General features: G+C 37.6%; 2 protein-coding genes across 7 annotated transcripts; one reads left to right on the forward strand and one right to left on the reverse strand.

Moving 5' to 3' along the window:
- Positions 1-1,213: 1,213 nt before the first annotated feature.
- LOC107819646 (transcription initiation factor TFIID subunit 12b) lies at positions 1,214-9,323 on the reverse strand. Of its 6 annotated transcripts, none has more exons than XR_001655758.2 (9): positions 8,312-9,323; positions 7,832-8,050; positions 5,258-5,788; positions 4,870-4,944; positions 3,702-3,780; positions 2,534-2,598; positions 2,229-2,264; positions 1,924-2,148; positions 1,214-1,583 (listed from the first exon to the last, which is right to left on the reverse strand). XR_001655758.2 is itself a non-coding variant. In XM_075256151.1 (8 exons), exons 1-8 carry the CDS (start codon positions 9,074-9,076, stop codon positions 1,975-1,977), a joined length of 1,878 nt encoding a protein of 625 aa, XP_075112252.1. In that variant the 5' UTR covers positions 9,077-9,323; the 3' UTR covers positions 1,664-1,974. The 6 variants fall into 6 exon arrangements, 3 of the variants coding, with proteins under 3 accessions (XP_075112252.1, XP_016501260.2, XP_075112253.1); XR_001655761.2 differs by having other exon boundaries at positions 5,258-5,698; positions 8,312-9,307; XR_001655760.2 differs by having other exon boundaries at positions 5,258-5,722; positions 8,312-9,307.
- A 6,753-nt stretch (positions 9,324-16,076) lies between these two features.
- On the forward strand, positions 16,077-21,094 carry LOC142182233 (uncharacterized). Its single transcript, XM_075256348.1, has 6 exons — positions 16,077-16,199; positions 16,700-16,994; positions 17,721-17,897; positions 19,121-19,608; positions 19,701-20,557; positions 20,602-21,094. The coding sequence occupies exons 1-6, from the start codon at positions 16,077-16,079 to the stop codon at positions 21,092-21,094; spliced, it is 2,433 nt and encodes an 810-aa protein (XP_075112449.1).
- Positions 21,095-24,467: the final 3,373 nt, after the last annotated feature.

Genomic DNA, 24,467 nt, shown 5'->3' on the forward strand with positions numbered 1-24,467 from the left:
TACAATTATTTGCACACATATATTAAAATATTTAAAACAGGTAAAATCAAACAAAACAAAAATCTCGGACCAAGATGCCTATTTATGATTTTCTATTTAACAACCGGATTACGGTTCAAATTACGCATGACACATACATTTTTTGTATTTTGTTTTAATAAAATAAAATGGGCAAAAATCATAAATAATTAACAAAGTGCCATGTAAAAATCCAAAAATTGTACAGCAGGACCAATTGTTATTATTTTTATTTCTTTTGGAGCGATTGTCGCGCGAAACAAATCACGTGCTCACAATATCAATCACCATCCACTTTCAGGTGATGGATTCAAAGGATAAAGATTATTTTCCAATAGGTCGCTTCTTCAAATGGCGACCTGGTTTAGAATTCAATATGCTGTTTACCTCACTACTTTAAAGCGCCGTTGTGTATTTCAATGTGTTGTTTGTGTATTTCAATTTCCTTAAAGGAGATAGAAACATTTAATACAGCGTCTAAGGATAGTAGGCACTTGCTTGCATAAGCATGTTGAATTGTTGATGGAGTCTTACGTTGCGTAGACTCTCCAAAATGATGCCATACCATGTCGGATCCTCCAAAAATGCACTATTTTTGGAGGATCCGACACGCACCAGACCACATTTTAGGAGAGTCTAAGCAACATAAATGGAGGCAGTATATGTAAATCAGCCATTTTCAGAGAATGAATTTCAGGGTATTCATCCTAGTTTGTCAATATTTGCATCTGATGATAATTTGCAGGCCAGTGTTCTGCTAATTATGTTGGTGGAGGCAATTTATGAAACGTTCAGGAAATGTTTTCTCAACTTTAAACTTCTCATAGCCTTCTCAAATAATGGTCAACGGTGATGCAGAAGCTAGATGGATTCTTTCGTCATTACTGCTAAAAATTTGAATATTCCATTTCCACTGCTGTAAATTTATAAGTCAAAATTTGAATATATTAGGACTCTTGATATCTTTTCGAGGTCTCCATATATACTTTTGTCTCTTGAAGAGAGCCGTTCTGTCGGACGAAAAGCGTCTTTTATAAGTAATCCTGCATTGCGTAGAGCACATTGACATGAAATATGAGCAGAGTAATTGGTAAATCCCAGTAGTTATAAGCTGAAATTCTTGCAATGAATATGTTAAACCGATTTTCTATAAAACAATTCACGTCTCTACCACAGTGAAATCTAAAAGGGACCCTTGGAAAAAATCTGTTTGTAATATCTAACAGCATAAAACCTGTTCGATATAATGTTTCAACTATGATAAACGGTAAAACAAAGATTTGACCTCGTTCGCTGGTATACAGAACGAAGAGGTGGCTAACAGAATAATTTACAGGATATTAGTGAACATGTCATCCAGCGGACTATGGTGGAGAAACCAAATCTGAGCAAGTTCATCGTCACAGGCTGAATTAGCTACTGTCAACTAAACTGCATACTTTACAGGCCTTTAAGACCATTCAACTATTGGTGGTTCATTCTACACTTTTTCTTCGCACGCCTCAAGTCTCAAAAACTTCCATTAAGCTACACCTATATAACTTATGCCTCCTATCATTATTGATCTGCAACAGGGAGAATATGATTAGCTCGTTCGTATATGTAAACATGATAATCCAAGTGCATGACAGGTAAAAGATGATCATGACAAAATGACTTGTCACTACTGATTTGCAGTGAAAGCCAAAAAAGTAACAGCATTATTATCACTTGCAGCAGCTAAGACATAACTTAGAACACCACACTATATATGGCACATTTATCCAATGTGCAACTGGTGTTGGTCTAGAGAACAATCGCTTATACAAACTAGTGATGGGGCATGAAAATTAAGAGCCACTAAACGCTGGATTCTCCAGTAAACCAAATTACACCAGAATTCATCCTAGAAGAAGCGACATTTACCATTCAGGTCTGTACAGTTAACACGGGAGATAACCAAGAACTCCTGGGACATCAAAACTTTGTCATCTCATGCAGCATTTGTGAAGCATTAGACTGTGAGACCAATTTCTCTGAACTTGGAGGCCTGATCATGTGATTTGAGTCACCCACCCCTGGTCTGACGGTCTCCTTAGCACTAGTATGTGCACTTGTTTCTGCTTGTGAGGCCTCCATCAACGTACGTATCTAAGTCAAATTAACAACGGTTCTAAAAGTTATCCACCAAGATTGAGGCAGGTTGTATTATCATATAGAATTGCACTCACCACATCCAAACGCTTTTTGTGGAGATCACTTGGTGACTGCACAGAATTAGAAACACATTGTCAAAGAAAACATTAATTTTCACCCAGCTTTAATAACTACAACCAATGACAAATAAGTAGATTACCAGCAACTGGTGGACTACAACCAGCAACCAAACCAATGAACAAGGATGAGGCAAAGATATTTTGTCAGAGTACATCTAGTAGTCATAATTCATGTTATCTCATTATTCGACATTAGTGCAGATAGAAAAAGGGACTATACCACCACGTAAAAGCTAAGAAAGAGAGGCAGAGATACATACATGTTCTGGATAGTGTTTCCTCTCCTCGCTTGAAAAGCCTGGAATAGTCAAATGCCAGTTTTTCTCTGTAGAAATCACAATTAGATTAGAAAAATACCTCAGTTTCCTATATTTCTTTGAAAATGATATAAAACATCACTAGATGATATAAAACATCTCCCTAATATACCAATTACAACTTATCCTAAATATGTCTGTGGGTGTTTACACATGCAAGTGCCCCCACTGCAAACATTCTAACATTCTCGCTAATACTTGAAGACATCCTAAAGTAGCTCTCCATGCGCGATAAAATAGAGTGCATTAGGCAAAAAAAAGCTGGTCCTTACTGATAATGATGTTTACATATTCAAAATATTTGAGATAGTTAGTACCTTAACAAGAAATGTTACCTGCTGTAGTTAAAACATGAAATGGGTGAAAACTTTTAAAACCACTTGATCTCTCTCTATATATACAACAACTACAATTTGTATCTCTCAGATGCATGGTCATATTGTTATACCATTAGGGACAATTAGATATTTAAGTTCCTGGAACTCACGTTCAGGAGCTTAAGCTTCAACTACTCCTAATGATAATAGAGAGCTTGGTATTCAACTATAACCTGTCCATTGAAAATTTTGCTAGCTACTCATAAATATGAAAGTGGTGACATGTGTGTGCCATAAGCAGATGAAAAACTTAAGATGCATAAGAAAGTGAAGGAGATGATATGATAAAAGTTGGTATCAAAGTGAAAATGCTAGATAAAACTGCCATTATCCAGTACAGCATATAGCTCCATAAATTCTGAACATGACCACGATCTTTCCTAGTATCCTGGAAGCTAATGAACATTTGGGGGGGGGGGGAGGGGGGGCTACTGGGAGAGCCTTAAACCGAAGGCATTCTATTTGTCTACGGCCATAATACCTATTGCCCAGGATAGCTGTTTTCTTCCTAAACGGGGATTATCTCACTACATAAGCCGGTAAAGAGTATACTAATCAACAAAAAAAAAAAGTAGAAATATACTAAAACAAATATACACCATACAAATGCAACCTTTGTACCTAATAATGCAATCTTTACAAGTAAAAACTGTACCAAGTGATAAAAACGGTCTTTCTAAATAATGGAAACAAACTAAAGAATAGATCCTTTATTTCCAGTTGCAGGCACAAACCTAGATGTAACAGTACATCCTTGGACTCCAAAGTCGAAGATTTCCGATGCTTCGCCAAATTGCAAGCAAATGTAGTAACCTACAATGAGGCGTTGAACATAAGTACGTAAAAAGCATGATAAATAATCAATGTAAAACAAATTCATGCATGTCAGTTTTTCATGAACAATTATCTGCACAAAGAATTTTAGATGAGGCTGGTGACATACAAAAGGGTGGTAGAGCAAACTGGTACAAGTGCCAGGGTAATAAATTTTAGTTTACAAAAAAATAGAAGTATTGCAACAATCACCTGACGTGGTTGCATAAAACATAATTTACAAGCCAAAAATTTCAGTATTAGCCAGAAAAGAAAAAGGGCACCCGGGGAGCAACACCCTGAAGTCATAGGAGTATGTAACTCTAGTTAAATTGAGGACTGCAGCAGTTTATTGCGGACTGGAAATGACCCTAACGGTGATATCATGTTTATGGCTCTGAGGCGCAGACATTGCTAGAAAGCTACCACGTGCAAGGCAATAGATTGGACACCAGGGAACATGCAATTGGATATGGTTGTGTTATCTTTCCATCCTTTGCCCAAATAAAAGTATGACTCACATCTTGTAGCATATCACCATTTCATTAGGAATATAAACGACATGTAGGGTATTAGAGAAATAAGCTTTTGATATCATTTAATAACCAAGCACTAAAATAAAAATGTCAATCACTTTCTGATAAAAGAAATATTCTTAGACAACTGCCAAGGCAGGAAAACAACAACGTCCTTGATTTACAATCCAAGGTCGATTCACTTGATGATCTTATACCAGAACCTTGCGAAGAAGATTCATTATCATCCTTTGACTGTGTTTAGAAGTCCAAATTGAATGGAATAATGAAAAGGTAATGAAGAAGAGATTTTACAACAAACAAGAAAAAGAACAGGAAAAAGAGAGGACTGAGGAGGGAAACCAAAATCAGCAGGATGGCAATATCTCCTTTAAGTGCATATTATTAACAACTATGCAGTCTAACAAGCTAGCACATCAACGATTTCACCCGAAAGGTACCCAAATCAGTGATAGCCAAATGTGATACACACAGCAAACCACAACCAACCCAGCAACTGCCCTACCCAGAAAAGAAAGACAAAAAACAATTAATGAAGCATATTCAAGCCTACCGAATCAATGAAGTCATCAGCAATCTCTAGAAGAAGATCTTCAACTTCAGGATCAAGCTTTCCATGTGAATCCACCTGAAAAATTACAATAGTGATTGCTCAACATCAGTGAGCAAAATCAGCTGGTGGAAGACTTTACAACAGTAACAGTGTTGACCTAATAGTATGGGTCAACACTATATGCTGTGACTGAAATTTAAAGTGAGTCTTTTGAAGTTGGGAGGGAGGACAGGAATGTTATCACTATCAGTATATGTAATCTTTCACAAAATTTCTGAAGTAGATTTTGGGCACTTCAAAACTAAAGAAGATATCCATATTTCAATTTGGAGCAACCAACATAGACAACAGGATTTTAGAGATTAATAAAGTGAAGTGGAGGAAGGACCTGTGAAACCAAATCCTGTATCTTTCTCTTTCCAAGAAGCTGATTGCTTGCTTCAGTCCCCTGACTTGAACTTCCCCCAGGAGTAGTTGTTCCAGATCCAGTAGCATCTGGTTGTGACCCAGTTAAACTCAGAGATTTTTGGCCAGCTGGGGCAGCCATCCTTGGAGAAGACTGCTGCTGATGCAAAAGCTGCTGTGGCTGTTGTTGCTGCTGCTGTTGATGCATCTGAGGGTGGCCAATCTGTTGTTGCTGTTGTACAATTTGGGATAGTTGCTGTGGGTTCAAACCAATTAAATTTTGATGCAACTGTTGAGATGAAGTTAATTGTTGCTGCATAAGCATTGGTTGCTGCTGCCTCTGCGGTTGAAGACGATAGGAGGGGGAATTAGGAGAAGAAATAGCAGGCATTTGCTTCAACCACTGCTGCTGTGATGAATTGTTCTGCATTATTGTAGATTGTCCATTCTGAGTCAATCCAGGTAACTGAGGGTTAATAAATGACGTCCTTGGAAGGTTCTGAACCGATATTTTCTACAGTAAATTGTAACATCAAAGTGAGCACTAAAAACAAATTGTTGCTATGTAATAAGGAACTGACAAGAGACTATCAGATGTACATTAAATTCCACAAGAGGATTACATGTGATTTACCAAAAGGAGAAAGCAAAATTAAAGAAGTGAAGATAATTATGTAATTATGACAGCCTTAAATGACCATCAGCTTCAAATCACTAGCAAATGAAGAAATCCACAACTCTAAAGCACTTTATAAACAAGACTTCATCTTGGCATTCAATTAACTTGTAATTAGACAAGGATATTTTTGTGCCAGAGGTACATTTTCATTATCTTAATATCAAGTTGAAAATTAACAAGATGAGTAAAGGAGCTCACGTGCACCTAACTGAAATGTCGATAACAATATCCATTGGCTAAGATCATTCTTTCCAGGAAAAAAAATCACTCGTTGTTCTGTGCAAAGTTTCAATTTTTTTAAAAAAAAATAAGATAAAGATTTTATTGAAGTAGATACAAGAGGTATATAAAAGCCAAATGTTCTTTTTTCTTATAAGGTAATGAATTTATTATTATTAATGTAAATTAATGTATAGAAGCAAAACCCCCATTATGATTGTTTGCATCGCTTATCTATGAACCATCAATTCCTCAAACAGACACCAAGCTTCTCCTCCACACCTCAGAACATAACTATAACTCGCAAGTTCGGTGCCTACAGGTTAGATCGTCCACCTTGATGGATATTGTTATTTGTTATGTAGAGAATAAAGTGATTGAAGCAAGTAACTCAAAGATTGTTTTACCCAAAATTTAATCCAACTAGTATAGGGGTTGAAAACATAGGATTACCTAACAAAACACATGTAATAGAATGTACTTGAGGAAAGAAAAACTGTCGAACTTGAATAACATAACGAACATAAAAAGCTGCTACTAAAAACGTAATATTAAAAAAAGATTGAGCTTTTAAGTTATAAAATGTAAATGCATCAAATCCCAAAGTATTTTACAGAAAGCAAATGGGACAAACTGTGTTAATGATACTTCCTCTAGTACTAAATGTTCATAATTGGCACCTCCAGACATAGCTATTACAGCGTATAAACCGAGAAATAGCTGCATACTCAATGAGGTTCAGATAAGAACGACATGCTGGAAATATAGTACAAAAGAACTGTAAGAGCAGCAAACCTATGTTTCTTTGAATCAAATTCAAACTTTTCACAAGGAATTTTTGTCTTTACAAGGTTATTCTCATATACCACCTAAAGCTTTAACGCGCATTGAAGTTTTGTGCCACCTCAGGGTGAGAGTTTGTAAAGCGGTAGGTACAGTGAAAAATCTCAGAAGATACAGTACCATAGGCTAAAGGCTCTCTAGAAAGTAGTACTAAAAATATTCATGGGCATCCCATAAATCTCAATGTGTTAAAACATGCAATAGCCCTCATGTATTCATCAGTGAGTAGTTCTTTGTCTCCTGATACTATGAAATGCCAGAACAAAGTTAAACATGAGCCTTTTTTTCCTTTGGATAAAATTAAGTTAAACATGAACCTTGTGCCAAAAATCAGCATTTATTTACTATATACCAAGTTACTTTGAATGACGTTACACGTTTATGCATGTGTGTCATTGTTGTGATTGCATAATCCAAGTATCCGGCTATCAGATTTCATAAACAAGAGTCATATCCTAGTTTTGACCTGTTAGTCAACAAAATACATTAGAAATTACCCAGAGCAATCTTTTACAGAAATATCTCGGAACAAACTCTCATGTGATAGGAAATATCTAGGAGAATGAAAACACAAAAGATTCTCTTTGATTTGCTGCTATGACTGATGACCAAATTCATGACCTGAATGATTTGAAGAACAAATGCTGCGGACAACTTTTTTGGGTTACACAACCTGGAGAAAAAATTGCAACTAGATTTCTGAAAGAGTCATCTCCAATTTTTACCACGGTGTCAAGTGGAAAACTCATCAGAATAAATGAGAGGGTTAGTTTTTAGCATTAAAGATATGTTACTAGCATGTTCGAAGATTGGCACCTGAGCAGTGGTGAGAGGATTTTGCTGGGACAACTGCTGCCTCAACTGATTTTGATTGACCCTTTGTTGTGCATATGCAAGGGCACCATTTGCCCTTAACTGAGAGCTCATGTTGAGAGATCCCATCATTCCCATTGCCTGTATACCCTGCAAGGACTGGCCATGGGAATTCCCCGTGTGAAACTGATTCCCCTGCATTAGACCTGCCTTCTGCCGTGGCTGCACCCACAATAGAACTTTTTTCAGAAACACATAAAGCAACAATGACAAATAGCAGTTGTGTCTTCAAAATAACACCACCATGTTGGAATGGACTATCTCATCTAAAAGCTTAAGCTGTTAGAGATAACACACTTTTATTTACTTAATTGTGTCTTCAACAAGTACATGGTCAAACCAAATTCATGCATTTAATGGCTCAAGAATAGAATTAGCAAAACATAAAACTGAATTTGAAAGCTGTAAGTGCTGAAGTGGTACCGGATTCAAAAATTGAGATTGCAAATTGAACTGGGCGACAGCTGCAGCAGCTTGTCCGGACAACATGGGAAGATGGCCAGTCTGTCCCATTAAAGCTGCCCTAGTTAAATTTCCGCTACCCATTTGGCCTCCTATTTGCTGCTGCTGTTGTTGATTCTGTTGTTGCTGTTGCTGCTGCTGTTGTTGTTGCTGCTGTTGCTGCAATTGTTGTTGCTGTTGTTGCTGCTGCAATTGTTGTTGCTGTAATTGCTGTTGCTGGAGGGCAGTACCACCGGAACCAAAATTCATTTGACCATAAAGCCCTCCTCCTCCCGATTGCTGCCTCATCAAACCAAATTGCTGTTGCTGCTGTTGCATTTGGAATTGACTCAACCTCGACATGGAAGGTGATCTCTGCATCTGAAAATTAGAGGCGGCGGCCATTAAGTTATTATTATTACTGCCGTTAAGACTAGTAGAATTATTATTATTCTGCTGCTGAAGCTGCATTTGTTGCTGCTGTTGTTGTTGAGATTGTGTCAATTGCTGTTGCTGCATTTGTTGAGGCTGCATCTGAATTTGCTGTTGCTGCATTTGTTGAGACTGCATCTCAATTGAAGGAGATTGTGAGATAGAATTGTTGTTGTTAGAAGGAGAAGTCATGGTTATTCCGGGATCGGACGATGCCGTCGATGATGATGGTGCGGCAACTAGGTTTGCAGGGTTAATTATACGGTTGGAAGGTAATTCCAATGTTTTGGGGGAAGAAGATGGAATTTCCGCCATTGTTTATTGGCTTGAATTGTGACTTTGTATAAATTGAGTGGAATTCAAACTCAGATGAACAGAGTCATCTGCAACTTTGAATTTTCTCTGAATTTCAACATTTGGGGATTTGGGGACTGCGGGAAACTCCGTCGACGAACAAAGAAAGGCAAAACGCACAAGTAATTCGCAGTTCTGCGGGTCTCGAAATTGCCCACGTGTAGCTTGGTGATAACAGTTGGCGAAGTGGGTAAAAGAAAAAGAAGATATTTAAAACTGTTATTATACACATATATATATATATATTATGTTATGAAATAAAGACTATAAATTAAAGACAAGTATAGAGACAAACTGATATATTATTCGAATTCAAACTGATGTACATAGTGAACTGAAATCTCTTCTATTTATAGAAGAAAGGAAGTTGCTCTGTAAGTTGCTACTACAAGCTGCAGTGTAAGCTGCTACTACAAGCTGCAGTGTAAGCTACTATAAGCTGCTGTGTAAGCTGCTACTACAAGCTGCTGTGTAAGCTGCTACAAGCTGCTGTGTAAGCTGCTGTTGTACCAGATATGGATAATCTTCTACTGAGAGCAATATTTATCCATAACGGAGTACTGAATGGATAAGCTTATTATATCCGGTATGGATAATCTTCTACCGAGGGTAATGTTTATCCATAACTGGGTACTGAAAAGATAAGCTTATTATACCCGGTATGGATAATCTTCTACCGGAGGTAATGTTTATCCATAACTGGGTACTGAAAAGATAAGCTTATTATACCCGGCATGGATAAACTTCTACTGGGGGTAATGTTTATCCATAACCGGGTACCGAAGTGATAAGCTTCTTCAGGAAGCTTATTTCCAATATAGTACTAAATAGATAAACATATTTACGGTGGAGTCTCACATGGATAAGCTTCTTCAGGAAGCTTATTTACAACGGAGTACTAAATGAACATCCATAATATAATATATTTATAACACTCCCCTTGGATGTTCATTAAAAGATAATGTGCCTCATTAAAATCTTACTAGGAAAAAACCCGTGGGAAAAAAATCTCAGTGAAGGAAAAAGAGTACACATATTTAGTAAGACGCATGGCTATGTGCCTCATTAAAAACCTTATAAGGAAAACCCATGGGAAAAACCTTAGTAAGGGAAAAAGAGTGCATCGCGTATTTACTCCCCCTGATGAAAACCTTTTTTCATATATTTGAGTCTCCGCATTCCAATCTTGTATATCATCTTCTCAAAAGTTGAAGTTGGCAAAGATTTAGTGAATAAATCTACTGGATTATTACTTGAACGGATTTGTTGCACATCAATGTCACCACCTTTGTTAGCATTAGCAAGATAAATAAGTGCAACATCTACACCGAGATAGAGTATTTCAGGACCAAGGAGCTCCTCATCCTCTTCTAGAGGTTGGAACATATCCTTATTCACTTCAAGTGATTGAATATCCAATGGCGTACTTAATGGGTACACTTTGTCCATGTAAAAGCATTTTTAAGACCCTCTTGGAGCTCTTCTGGAGTTCCAATTTATGTCACCAACATAAACAGCAAGTGTAACAAATTCTGATGACATTTTCTTTATAAAAATACATGGACAAATAACATAATTTATGTAACTTTCTTTCAGCAAATATTTACTGAGGCGATTATACCGCACACGCACAGATTGCTTTAAACCGTACAAAGATCTTTATAATTTGATCAAGTACATTTCTCAAGACTTTGAATTATATGCTTCAGGCATTTTCAATCCTTCAAGGATCTTCATATAGATTTAGCCAAATAAGTCATATAGGTCAAAACTTGTATCTAAATGGTATGACATCTTCAAGTGTCTGGACTGCTAGTCCGATCCTCACAATCTTTTACAATATTGTGCACTATATTGTATTAAATATATCGTCGACGATCATTTTGTGTCAGTTCCGAAGCGACATAACTTGTGGAGATCTCATCACTTTCTTTATTTTCAGGTACCTGAACTTTTTCGGGAGTTTCATGAAATGTTATGTCGTGGGCTCTTCTAGAGCTTATTTCCTCCTCATTATGATCATTTCGATCATTAGCTCCTACTATTTTTCAAGGATTGTTACCTTTGGAACCGATTGGTCTACCACGCTTCATGCGTACAGTAAACTCTATCCTTCAGGGACTTTAATTTTAATAGGAGCATTTGCAGCTGAAATATGATATTTAATTTTGGATCAGCAAATGCTTCTGGCATTCGACTTGAATTATCTTCTAAGTGAGGATCATGATAATTCGATTCATATAACATATTTTTCAACTATTTATTCCATCCCTCAAATGTTAGAAAAACTAACATATATCCTCAATCATCTTTGGGAAACATATCTTTGTGTATTATGGTAGAGAAATTAATCACATACCACACAACAAAAGATAGTAAAAATATTTGGTTTCTGATCCTAAACCAATTGTGAAGGGAGGACTTATCATATATTGTTGATCTGATGCATACAAGTGCTGCTATATGCAATTTAGAAAATCTTAGACCAACACATGAAGCTTTGTTCTCATAAGCAATGGTTTAGACATTAATAGGAGGTATTCAATTCTAAACCAGCTTGGATATAAACCAGCATTATCAAGATGAACTGTCTTGATTTCATAATCTGAAAATTATGCTCTTAATCGAGAAAAGCAATTCCAAATGCCAAACTGCAGGTTGGCAATAATTACACATGTAACCATTTCATATATGCACCTATAAGTGGTTCACATGATAGGTGAACGTGCCCATATTCACCTTTTATATATTTCAGAATCAGGGGTCTTAGTCCCAACTTTAGCTGGTATAATCAATTCATTATGAGAACAAGCAACACATGAGAATTCCTGAAGAATCTTCTAGTTCTTTAGTATATGCTTATCTGAATTTTCAAATAGCTCATTTAAAAATGGCAAATGAAAAACTTCAAGTTTATCATGTCATGTGCTATCTCTTAGTAAACTTCTGGTTTACTATGGCATAAACTTTTGCTTTAGTAAACTTCTAGTTTACTGTGATACATGATATAGTACAAATTAAAGAATAAGGCGGGTAACTTCTCACATACATATTATTTTACCCCCTATGATTGTGGAAACATGAAGATTATCAATCTTCCAATCATTTGTAGTCTCACTATGATAGCCATTTGTATTAGTAAACTTCAGGTTTACTACAACATATGTTTTGACCATAATCATATAATATGAATGACATATTTGTATATAAGCTCTTCGAGAGCCTTAATTTATTATCCACAATCTAATATTTATCTGGCACTACTGGTGTCATGTATTCTTTAGGCAAACATTTAGCTCTTCAGGAGTTATTAATACATTTTGTACTATCATTTATTGCTCAGACACTGTTGGTGTCATGAGAGAAAATCACAATCAAATAAACAATGTAAAACAATTGTTTAAGCACACGAAAACTCTTCTTCATAATATTTTTCCACTTCAGGAGGCAATTTCAACTGTGTTACTTCTTTAGGAGCAAATTTGAAATATTGAGTATATATTCTCTCAATTATATTAACTCTTCTGGAGGTGAATTGTAATGTATTCACATCAAGAGCGCGTTCATATTTACTCGACTTATTAGTATTGTCACATTCACTTCAGGGAATGGATTAATATTATCAAAAGTTCTCATCCTTCAGGAAATCGAACATAATTATCTGAATGCGCATTAATCACATCAAATTGTGATGCCTCAACCTCTTTTAAAATATTTACTACTTCAGGAGCAAATCGAGGCGTACATTTAATATAGAGAATATATATGTAGCTTATCTTCAATTGTAATTATAGAAAGCCTAAATTATCACTTCTGGTGATCATAGACATATACCACTTCTGGTGGTTAACAAAATATAATTACAATGAGATATATGAAATATAACTACTTCTGGTGGTTGTATATTTCTTGCAAACTCTGCTAGAGTTTAAGTTGATCTAATAATATTATCTATATTCTTTAAAATGACATAAATAAGATATATTATAGTAAACATCATTATCAAATCATAATTTTTCTTTATGTGCAACAATTACATAACCATACTATCTTTTACAAATAACAAAAATTAAAATATTTACATTTCTACAGATTCACCACCGATTACATGACTTGTTTCTCCTTATGGGAGTGCAAAGTAATCAGTTACATCCAAATGCATGAAGTCTAAATTATCTTCAGAAATAAAATTTGCTTCAGCATTTTTCTCTGTCTTCTTCAGGGAGGCTTGATAAAGCTCAACCAGGTGCTTTGGCGTACGACAAGTACGTGACCAGTGCCCTTTTCCTCCACACCTATAGCATGCATTTTCTACATTTGGCGCTTGCACCGCTTCATGCTTTTGTTCCTTCCTTTTCCACTGCTGGTGGTGAGAAGGCTTCTTTGGTGCATTATTATTACCATGATTGGGGTTTCTTCCCCGACCACGGTCATGACCACGACTGGGGCCACGACCTCTTCCACGTTTAGCTTGGTGGAAGTTCGTCTCATTCACTTCAGGGAATGGACAAGAACCAATAGGTCGACTTTCATGATTTTTCATTAATAGCCCATTATGCTGCTCTGCTATAAGAAGATGTGAGATAAGTTCAGAATACTTTTTAAATCCCATCTCTCGATATTGCTGCTGCAGGAGCATATTCGAGGCATGAAAAGTGGTGAAAGTTTTCTCCAACATATCATGATCAGTAATATTATCACCACATAATTTTAATTGGGAAATAATTCTGAACATAGCAGAATTATACTCACTGATAGATTTAAAATCTTGTAGCCTTAGTTGAGTCCAATCATAACGTGCCTGTGGAAGAACGACCATCTTCAGGTGGTCATATCTATCTTTCAAATTATTCCACGGTATGACTGGATCTTTAATAGTGAGATATTCCATTTTCAGGCCCTCATCAAGGTGATGGCGTAGGAATATCATTGCTTTGGCACGGTCTTGGCTTGATGCCTGATTTTTATCCTTGATGGTGTCTGCCAGACCCATCGCATCAAGATGAATTTCAGCATCAAGCACCCAAGACATGTAGCTTTTGCCCGATATATCCAGGGCTACAAATTCAAGTTTAGAAAGATTTGACATTATTTAGGAAAAGAAAATTCTTACCTCAGATACTTTCAAAATATTTGCTCGAGATGGTAGAGCTTCGTGCTGATAACGTGTTATGAAATAAAGACTATAAATTAAAGACAAGTATAGAGAGAAACTGATATATTATTCGAATTCAAACTGATTGTACATAATGAACTGAAATCTCTTCTATTTATAGAAGAAAGGAAGCTGCTCTGTAAGCTGCTACTACAAGCTGCAGCGTAAGTTACTATAAGCTGCTGTGTAAGCTGCTACTACAAGATGCTGTGTAAGCTGCTACAAGCTGCTGTGTAAGCTGCTGCTGTACCAGATATGGATAATCTTCTACTGAGAGCAATATTTATCCACAACGGAGTACTGAATGGATAAGCTTATTATATCCGGTATGGATAATCTTCTACCGAGGGTAATGTTTATCCATAACTGGGTACTGAAAAGATAAGCTTATTATACCCGGTATGGATAATCTTCTACCGGAGGTAATATTTATCCATAACTGGGTACTGAAAAGATAAGCTTATTATACCCGGTATGGATAAACTTCTACTGGGGGTAATGTTTATCCATAATCGGGTACCGAAGTGATAAGCTTTTTCAGGAAGCTTATTTCCAATATAGTACTAAATAGATAAACATATTTACGGTGGAGTCCCATATGGATAAACTTCTTCAGGAAGCTTATTGACAACGGAGTACTAAATGAACATCCATAATATAATATATTTATAACAATATATAAATTTTTCAAACTTTTATATATAATGGTTTGTACTCTTAGTTATAGACTAGTTCTTTGCCATTATAATAGTTAAGCTATTTGCCTTTTATTTTAGTTTGATGGTAATTTTATTTTTCTAAGTCCAGGAATTTATTTCATGTTAAAATAGCATATCTTTAATTGAGTCGTTAAATTATTCATTACTATTTAATTCAATTATATATTATCGATATATCTTGGTAAACGGAAAATTTTCTTAAAGAATAATTGATTTGATAGTATGTTGTTTAAATATAGTTTAAAAACGGACAAAAATCTGAAGTAATCGAAAAAATCTACTAAACCGATATAAATCGAAGGTATAAAAACCGAGTTAATTGATTTACTTGATTCTAATATTTAAAAATTTGACTTATTTAGTTTGATTTCTTTTTAAAAGAAAAATCAACCCAGATCAAACTATGAACACCCTGTGTAGCCTTTCGGTGTAACTCAATTTATTCGTTTCTCTCCTCTAGACTAGACTAATTAGACAAATGTATCATCACATATCACAAAGGGGTTTTGGACGTGGAGATAGTTTAAATGGAAATGATGAATCATAGTATAATAATAAAAATTAGAAAAAAAAACTACAGAGTGAGAAGAAAAATAAAGTAGTTATTGTAGGGAACTCTTATTAATTATTTAGAACAGAGTTTGTTGAATAGCAAGAGAAACGGAAACATTTAGAGACAAACTACGGAAAATTACACTCAATGACCTTGAAAATAAATGATCTTGATTTTTTTATCCCTACTTGCCTCATGGGTAATTCAAAAGTCAAAAGTGTTGGATATGGGGCAAGCGAGAGAAAATACTTGTTAAATTTGAAGTCATGCTTAAGAGGCAAACAACATCAAAAAATCAAAAGTGACACCCCGAAGTGTCATATTTGTGCAAATTAGCCGACAAAAATATTTAGGCCAAAACATACACAAACACCTAAACTTATCCCGATATTTCATTTAAAAAATAAACTGCGTGTTTTATTCAAATCTCCAAAAGAGATACATTGAGCTAAGCTAGTATAGATAAACTAGCTAATTCCCTAGGTCACCTTTGTAAGACAGCAGATGCCAACTTTTACAATTGAGATGAAGTAAATGCATATGAGAAACATTACACAAGAAATGTGCCTGGAAGAAGGAGATTCAGCCTACACAAAAAAGTACTACCGGGAAGTTTATCCCTACTGTACAAGATTGCATGGTCAAGGAGGATTAAAGGTTTGTCTAGTTCTTTGAAATACCGGCAAGTCCCATCTATACATGTTCATGAGGCCCTTGGCTTGAGGAGGAAGATCAGAAAACACTCGAAACAGTTGAGAATGAGGGATAGAGTGACTCATGGATGCAAGCTTGTCTGCAACTTCATGACTTCTCTCTCTATAACAGCGATTAAGAGAGAATCTGGACTGCTCCACGAACTTTTTAAGTTCTTCTACCTCCTTTTCAATATTCCATGGAATTGTATTACGACCATTAACACGATCCACTAATAATTTAGAGTCACTGTCACTACCAGTAAGATAATAACCATTAAATAGACATCATTTAATGTTGTAGTGAAGAGCAGCTGCGTATGCCAAGTTGCTTGTTCCTGAACCAGGCACTAAAGAGTAGGCAAAGACAAGGCAACACTCTTTATCCCTTATCACACCTCCAGCTCCACACTTTCCCTCTTTGCAACTACCATCAGAGTTTAATTTAACCTATGATGACTTCAGTTTAATCCATTTAACAATAATGGATTTCTCAAAATGGATAGTACTTCTCAAAAGCTGACTGATCTCCTCCCAGTTGGGAACCAACTGAATTTGCTGGAATTGAAGATTGACAAGTTGGGACGTGGAGAAAGCAATCAGATAAACTATTTTTCTCACATTAGTGTCATACTTGGCACTACATCTAGCTCTCCAAATCTCGCAAGATATGCTAATAGACAAGCATTTAACAATGAATGCATGGACATAATTTGTGACTTTACATCTCCACCAGTTGATCATAAGTTGCCTGAAAGAGGTGTTTGAATGTGCAATGCCCAATGGACCACACAAGATTCTCCATACCTCCTGAGCAAAGAGGCTACTGCAGAAAATATGGTCAATAATTTCTAAATTTAGAAATCTACAACAGCAGTACCTGGAGGAAGTAGGGATGCCTATCTTAGCTACTTTAGCATGTGGGAATCTTATCTCTCAGAGCTCTCCATATAATAAAATTCATCTTGAATGGGACACATTTCTGCCAATTCATAATATTAATCTGTGACTTATGCCTCTTCTTTCTAAATAATTGCCCAAGCTGAAGCAACTAAAAAATAATCACTATTATCCGCTGTCCAAATTGGACTATCAGGAATTGTGGATCTTAGTGATATCTGGAAAATATTCACTTTATCCACCACATGTTGTGAAAGTAAAAGATCTAATCCTCTCCAGTTTATGTAATTGTTGAGCAGCATACTATAGAGAGTAATATTCTTAGGTTTATAACCTTCCGGAAGAAAGTTGTATAATGGGTCTAACTTGGACCAATTATCAAACCAGACAGCAACCTTTCCACAGCCAATTTTTCATAGAATTTGCTTATCCACAAGCTTTTTAATTTTGCACATTGCATTCCATGATTGGGACTGCCCAGAGTAGAACTATTTTATAAGTGGATGAGCTCTCTCACAATATTTGACCATTAGGAACCCCTTCCATAATGATTGACCAGTTCTAAAGTTCCACCACTATTTTGCAGTTATTGCATTGCAGATGTCATTAAGTTTCCTGAAATTGGCACCCCCTCCTCATATGGAAAACACAGGTTATCCCAAAAAGCTCAGTGATGTCTTTTCTTCTCAGTCGACTCTTCCCAAAAAAACTGTTAAACATCCTCTCTATTTGGTTGACAACACCCTTTTAAGGATGAATAACAGTTAGTATATGTGTAGGCAATGCTAATAAGATATGTCTAATTAACGCCGCTCTACCCCCAGAGGACAAAAACTTGAAATGCCACCCTGAGATCTTATTCAGGATCGTGCTGATAATCTTAGAGAAAATAGAAATCTTCTTCCTTCCAACATACAAAGGGTAACCCAGGTATTTGATAGGAAGACTTTTGTGTTCCATATCAGTACTGACTTATATTCAAACTGTGTCTACTGGACACTCTTTGCTGACATGGCAGATAATGTGTTGCTCATGTGAACTTGAGCGCGTATGAGACGGGAAAATGGAGTTTCTCTCAGAGATCAATTTCCGGCCACTTTTGTCAAAGATTCTTCTTTCTCCGGTAACCTCTAGTCTTCTTTTATTCCTTTTTCTTTTCGTATTTCTCTTTTCTCACCCATAAAGATTCATTTTCTCCCAAAACCTATATCTTAAAGCCTAGCCTCTGCCAGAAATATCATCACTGGCGATCCCACATTTTTGCCAACCATCACTAATGACTCCCCTTCCTTTTATATATTTCCTCTTTCATTTTATCCCCGAAAGCTTGTTGTGAATGAAAATAGAGATGACATGGAAACGGCTTGAGGACTACGTCTAGAAAGGGGGAAATGCACGTGACAAGGGGTAAAACTAATTGGGCAGCAGTATAAGGTACCAAGAAATCGGCATTGCAAGGAGTCAATTGAGTTGTTATGAATGATTCTATTTCTCTTACCAGTTCTTCTGTATTCCTCACCTCCTTCTACTTTCTTTATTCTTAGTTGTTGCTAGTTCCAGTATTTCATTGTAATTTTTGCTTTAGCGATTTCATCCAGCTTTGTCTTTGTAAATGAGTTTCAGTTTAATCAATCAACAATTATGGTACTATTTTTTGTTTATTTGAGTTGCACCCTTCTGCTCTTTTGAATTTGTAACATTGGTGCTTTCATCCAGAGGTCTAAAATGGATGACCAAAAACTCAAGTCTCTCGTAGAAACTCAGTTCAAGGAGTGAAGGATTCAATCCTTGCTGATATCCGTTCATTGTTACTGGAAGTGGTGGGAAATCAACATCGAGACCCAACGATGGAAGTCACTCGCCATCGCCATGGGAGAGACCCACACGATGACTAACCTACGGCGGCATCGATTCTTTGCCGTAGAGGTCCGGCGGAGATAGGGCGGTTTCGTGGTAAAAATCTGGAGACCTGGATTTTTCAAGTAGATCGCTACTTCGATTTTTACCACATAGTAGAGGATCAAAGGCTCTCAATCACCTCCTTCTACTTGGACAGAGAAGCTCTCGAATGGTATCGTTGGCTTTTTCAAAATAAACAACTGGTGGATTGGGATCATTTTGCAGCAAAGGTGCGAATCCATTTCTGTCAGAAAGGGTTAGAATCAGCTGAGGGACGCTTGGCGAAACTCAGACAGACCACCACCGTATCGGATTTTCAGAGTCAGTTTAAGACTATTGCCAACGAAACAGACGACATGATCGATGGTCGTATGGTACGTCTCTTTATTTCTGGGCTTAGAGAGGATATTAAGAATTCAGTGCTTGTCCATAGGCCAAAAACTTATGAAGAGACGTTAGATTTGGCCCATATTCACGAAAAAAGGATCCAGGCTGAAAAAGGGCCCATCCGACCAGCCTTCACCAAAACTCCACCACTGTTACCCACACCTAATTTTGCACCATCACCACACACCGTAAAATCCTCGAGTCCTCTCATTCCAGCGCATCTAGCTCTTACCCACCAAATCGTCCACCCCTCAAATGCCTATCTCATGCCGAATTACAGAGTCGTCGGGAACGTGGATTGTATTACTATTGTGAAGAGAAATATACTGCTGGTCATAAATGTAAGATGCCTCCTCAGCTTTTATTGCTTACAGATAGGCCCGATATAGACCTTGGCTTGCTGGAATCCTTTGTTACTAATGATTTCATAGCCGAGGAGTTGCAATGTTTGGAATTACAGGAGCAATCAGCTATTTCTTACCATGCTTTAACTGGTGGAATCTCCCCATCAACTTTGCAATTCACTGGGCAAGTGAGTGGATCGCCCGTCCAAGTATTGGTAGATGGAGGAAGTACTCACAACTTTGTTCAACCACGAGCAGCTAAACACCTTCAATTCCAAATTGAGGTCATTCCCAGTTTTGTCGTAATGGTGGGCAGTGGCCAGAGACTTCATTGTGAAGGAGTAGTGCGCCAAGTCGCCTTGTTGATTCAAGGAACTACGCTGGTTGAGGACATGTATGTCATACCTTTCCACGGGGCTGATGTAGTACTTAGGGTAGCATGGTTGGCAACTTTGGGGCGCACTGTCACTGATTATGCAAAACGGGAGTTTGAAATTACTTTGAAGGGGTCCAAAGTGCTATGGCATGGAAATTCTCCCACCGACGCTCACCAAATTCAGTTGCATAGTTTGAGGCGCATGGTAGCAGCTAATGCTATTTCCTCTTTCGTTTGCCTAGAGATGATCGTTGATGAGAGAGGAACGACAGACGAGATGGCCCCTGACTTGTGCAACCTATTGGAGTCTTATGCTGATATCTTTCAGAAGCCAGCCGGTTTGCCTCCTTCTCGTGCCCAGGATAACTCGATACACCTCACCCCAGAGGCACCACCTATAAATGTAAAACCATATAGGTACCCCTATTTCCAGAAACAAGCTATGGAGCAACTTGTGACAGATATGCTCAAGGAGGGAGTGATACGGCCGGCACCAGCCCATTTTCGTCCCCAGTATTGCTAGTGCGCAAGAAGGATGGTATATGGAGGTTTTGCGTTGACTATAGAGCACTAAATGCTATCATAATTCGTGATCGATTTCCAATTCCCACCATTGATGAATTGTTTGATGAATTGCACGGAGCTTGTTATTTTTCCAAGATGGACTTGTTATCCGGATATCATCAGATCAAGGTCAGGCCTGAAGATGTGGCCAAGACTGCTTTTCGTACCCACGATGGGCACTACGAATTCTTGGTAATGCCGTTTGGCTTGACGAATGCCCCTTCCATCTTTCAGGCAACTATGAATGAAGTTTTTCGGCCCCATTTACGTCGTTTCGTCTTGGTATTCTTTGATGATATATTTGTCTATAGTTCATCCTGGAATGCACACATGGAACATTTACATGTGGTCCTGCAGTTGTTACGCGACCATCAGCTAGTCGCCAAGTGATCCATATGTTTATTTGGCCAACCATCCGTGGATTATTTGGGCCACATCATCTCTACGCAAGGACTGTCCGTAGACCCTGAAAAGATCATGGCTATCCAACAATGGCCACCCCCTCATTCTGTAAAGGAAATTTGCAGTTTCCTTGGCCTTGCAGGTTATAACCGTAGATTTATCCATCATTATGTTGCTATAGCTGGTCCTTTGACTGATCTTTTGCACAAAGACTCTTTCAAGTGGGCAGATGCAGAACAAAGTGCCTTTGATGCTTTGAAGGCCAAGTTGGGCTCCACTCCTGTTTTGGCTCTACCAAATTTTAGTCAGGAATTTTAGGTGGAAACTGACGCATCCGAACAAGGTATCGAGGCTATTCTATCACAACGAGGCCACCCCATTGCTTACTTCAGCCAAAAGTTAAACTCTCGTATGCAGAAGGCCTCCACCTATCACAGAGAGATGTTTGCCATTACTCAGGCTGTGAGTAAATGGCGGCAATACCTTTTGGGATGTCAGTTCACAATCTTTACTGATCAGCAATCCTTGAGGAACTTGACTACGCATACCATACAAACACCTGAGCAACAGAAGTGGCTCACTAAACTTGTGGGATATGACTTTCGCATTTTGTATCGGCCTGGTAAACAAAACTCTGCCGCAGATGCTCTTTCTTGAACTTCAGAAGCGACCTTCATGAATCTATCGGTTAATTCTTTTGCTATTGAGGTTGAGTTGAAGCAATTGAACCACTCCAATCCGGAGTTGGTCGACATTCAACAGGCTTTGAGTCGTGGGGATGTTATGAAGACTATCTGTTCAAAGATGGGTTACTCTTTTATAAAGGAAGGATAGTTATTCCTTCAGATTCTTCCTTACGCCTGCAACTAATTTTTGAGTTCCATGCCACTCCTACTGGAGGACATGCTGGGGTTTCTCGCACCTTCCATCGTTTGGCATCTAATTTCTTTTGGAGGCATATGCGTTGCGATGTACAAATTTTTGTGGCAGCCTGTCAGATATGCCAACAGATGAAGGACTCTCACCTTCATCTTGCGGGTTTATTATAGCCATTGCCATCCCTGATCAAGTTTTTGAGGACATTGCGATGGACTTTCTAACATGTCTTCCAAGTTCGAAAGGGAAGACTACCATCATGACTGTAGTAGATCGACTCACGAAATATGGGCACTTCATACCACTGCCTTCTACTTTTTCGACTCAAACTGTGGCAGAGGCTTTCGTGGTAGGTATAATGAGGCTCCATGGACCTCCCTGAACTATCGTGACTGATCGTGACCCCGGGTTCCTACACTTGTTTTGGTAAGAATTTCATCGTTTATAAGGGTCGACTCTTGCCATAAGTACTGCTTATCATCCTCAGACGGATGGGCAATATGAGGCACTCAACAAGTGTGTGGAACAGTATTTGCGCTGCTTCGTCGCTGAGGTTCCTTCCCACTGGGTTGCCATGATACCATGGGCAGAATATTGGTATAATACCTCTTATCAAACTGCAGCTGGCATGACTCATTTTCAAGCACTCTATGGTCGTGAACCTCCAACCATCGCTCTCTATATTTTGGGCAGCACTGTGAGCGAATTAGTTGAGTCCTACCTACTGCAACGTGATGAAGTTCTGCAGATTCTCAAGCACAATTTGTTAAAGGCTCAGAACCGTATGAAGCTATTAGCAGATAAGTCCCGCACTGATACGACCTTTGCTATTGGTGATTGGGTGTACGTCAAATTAAAACCATTTAGGCAGACTTCTTTGCGCTTGCAGCGAGATCACAAGATTGGCAGACGATATTTTGGTCCTTACCAGGTGTTGAAATGCGTTGGCAATGTTGCCTACCGCCTAGCGCTGCCCGAGTCTGCTAAGATCCACTCGGTCTTTCATGTTTCCATGTTGAAACGATGTATTGGAACTCCTAATCATCAGGTCACTCCTTTGCTTTTTGGAGATATCACTGACACGGTAAATCCAGTTGATCTCAACCTTGAGGACAAGGTTGCTTTTCAGGAGGGGAGTATTGTTGTGAATGAAAATAGAGATGACGTGGAAGCCACGCAAGCAGAGCACATGGGAATGCCACACAAGACTTCTAGAATGATCATTCCGCCTAAACGACTTGAGGACTACGTCTGGAAAAGGGGAAATGCACGTGACAAGGGGTAAAACTAATTGGGCAGCAGTATAAGGCACCACGAAATCGGCATTGCAAGGAGTCAATTAAGTCGTTATGAATGATTCTATTTCTCTTTCCAGTTCTTCTGTATTCCTCACCTCCTTCTACTTCCTTTATCCTTAGTTGTTGTTAGTTCTAGTATTTCATTGTAATTTTTGCTTTAGAGATTTCATCCGACTTTGTCTTTGTAAACGAGCTTCAGTTTAATCAATCAACAGTTGTGATACTATTTTCTGTTTATTTGAGTTGCACCCTTCTGCTCTTTTGAATTTGTAACAAAGCCCCTCCCTAAAAGCCTAAAAATAACATATCAATTTTTACTGTTTTATTGCTATTTTGACGACCCCGTTTTCTCTCCCCGACAACCCTTTTGTTCTCCTCCATTCCAGATTCATTGCAACTATTTGCTGCTCCTTCGCTGCTCCGGTTGAGATTTTGCTTAACAGTGAAATTGTATGTTGTTGTCCACCAAACCCAAGATTTGTGACTGAACGGACTTCGCCGTAAAGGTGAAACTTTGCTGGAAACTTTTCCAGTCAATTCTTTTTTCTTTTAGTTTTGCTTTTAAACATTTTGACTTTCTTTTTTGCTGACATGTCATTTTATCATTGGTGTAGTTTGCCACGTCAGAACGAGTAGCATTCACGCTCCTTTAGTTTCTTAGGATTATGTAATATATGTGTTCAATAGACACAGTTTAAGCATAGGTTGTAGGCTTAGTTTATGTGTTTAAATGGAATATCGGTACAAGTTTATGTTATGTATTCGGCCAAATATTTATAAAGATAAACTTTAGCCCATTGAGATAAAATATGTTCATAAAATTTGTACAGGTTGTTCAAGTTCCTTCTATAAAGTTTCGACTACTATTGTTTGAAAAATTCGAATATTGATTTTCTTTTTGATTAAATATTGTATGTTTCATTATTTCTTCTTATTCTTCTTATATTACAAAATTACAATAGGCAAATATATACTGCTGAGCTGAGATTATTACATTAAAATGTGAATATGCAGTAAGAAAACATGTGTATTACTAGAAGTTTGTTCATAAATTTTTAGGTTGTTCTTGTATTCTATAATTTCAGTTCATGGGTGGTTTGACATGTATTTCCTTCTTGCATATATCTTGTATATTTTTATCGTTTGATCTTTACTCTCTTAAAATTGCATACTCATAATGAGTAAAT

This window comes from Nicotiana tabacum, chromosome 6 (genome assembly GCF_000715075.1).
Source record: "Nicotiana tabacum cultivar K326 chromosome 6, ASM71507v2, whole genome shotgun sequence".
NCBI classification, from domain to species: domain Eukaryota; kingdom Viridiplantae; phylum Streptophyta; class Magnoliopsida; order Solanales; family Solanaceae; genus Nicotiana; species Nicotiana tabacum.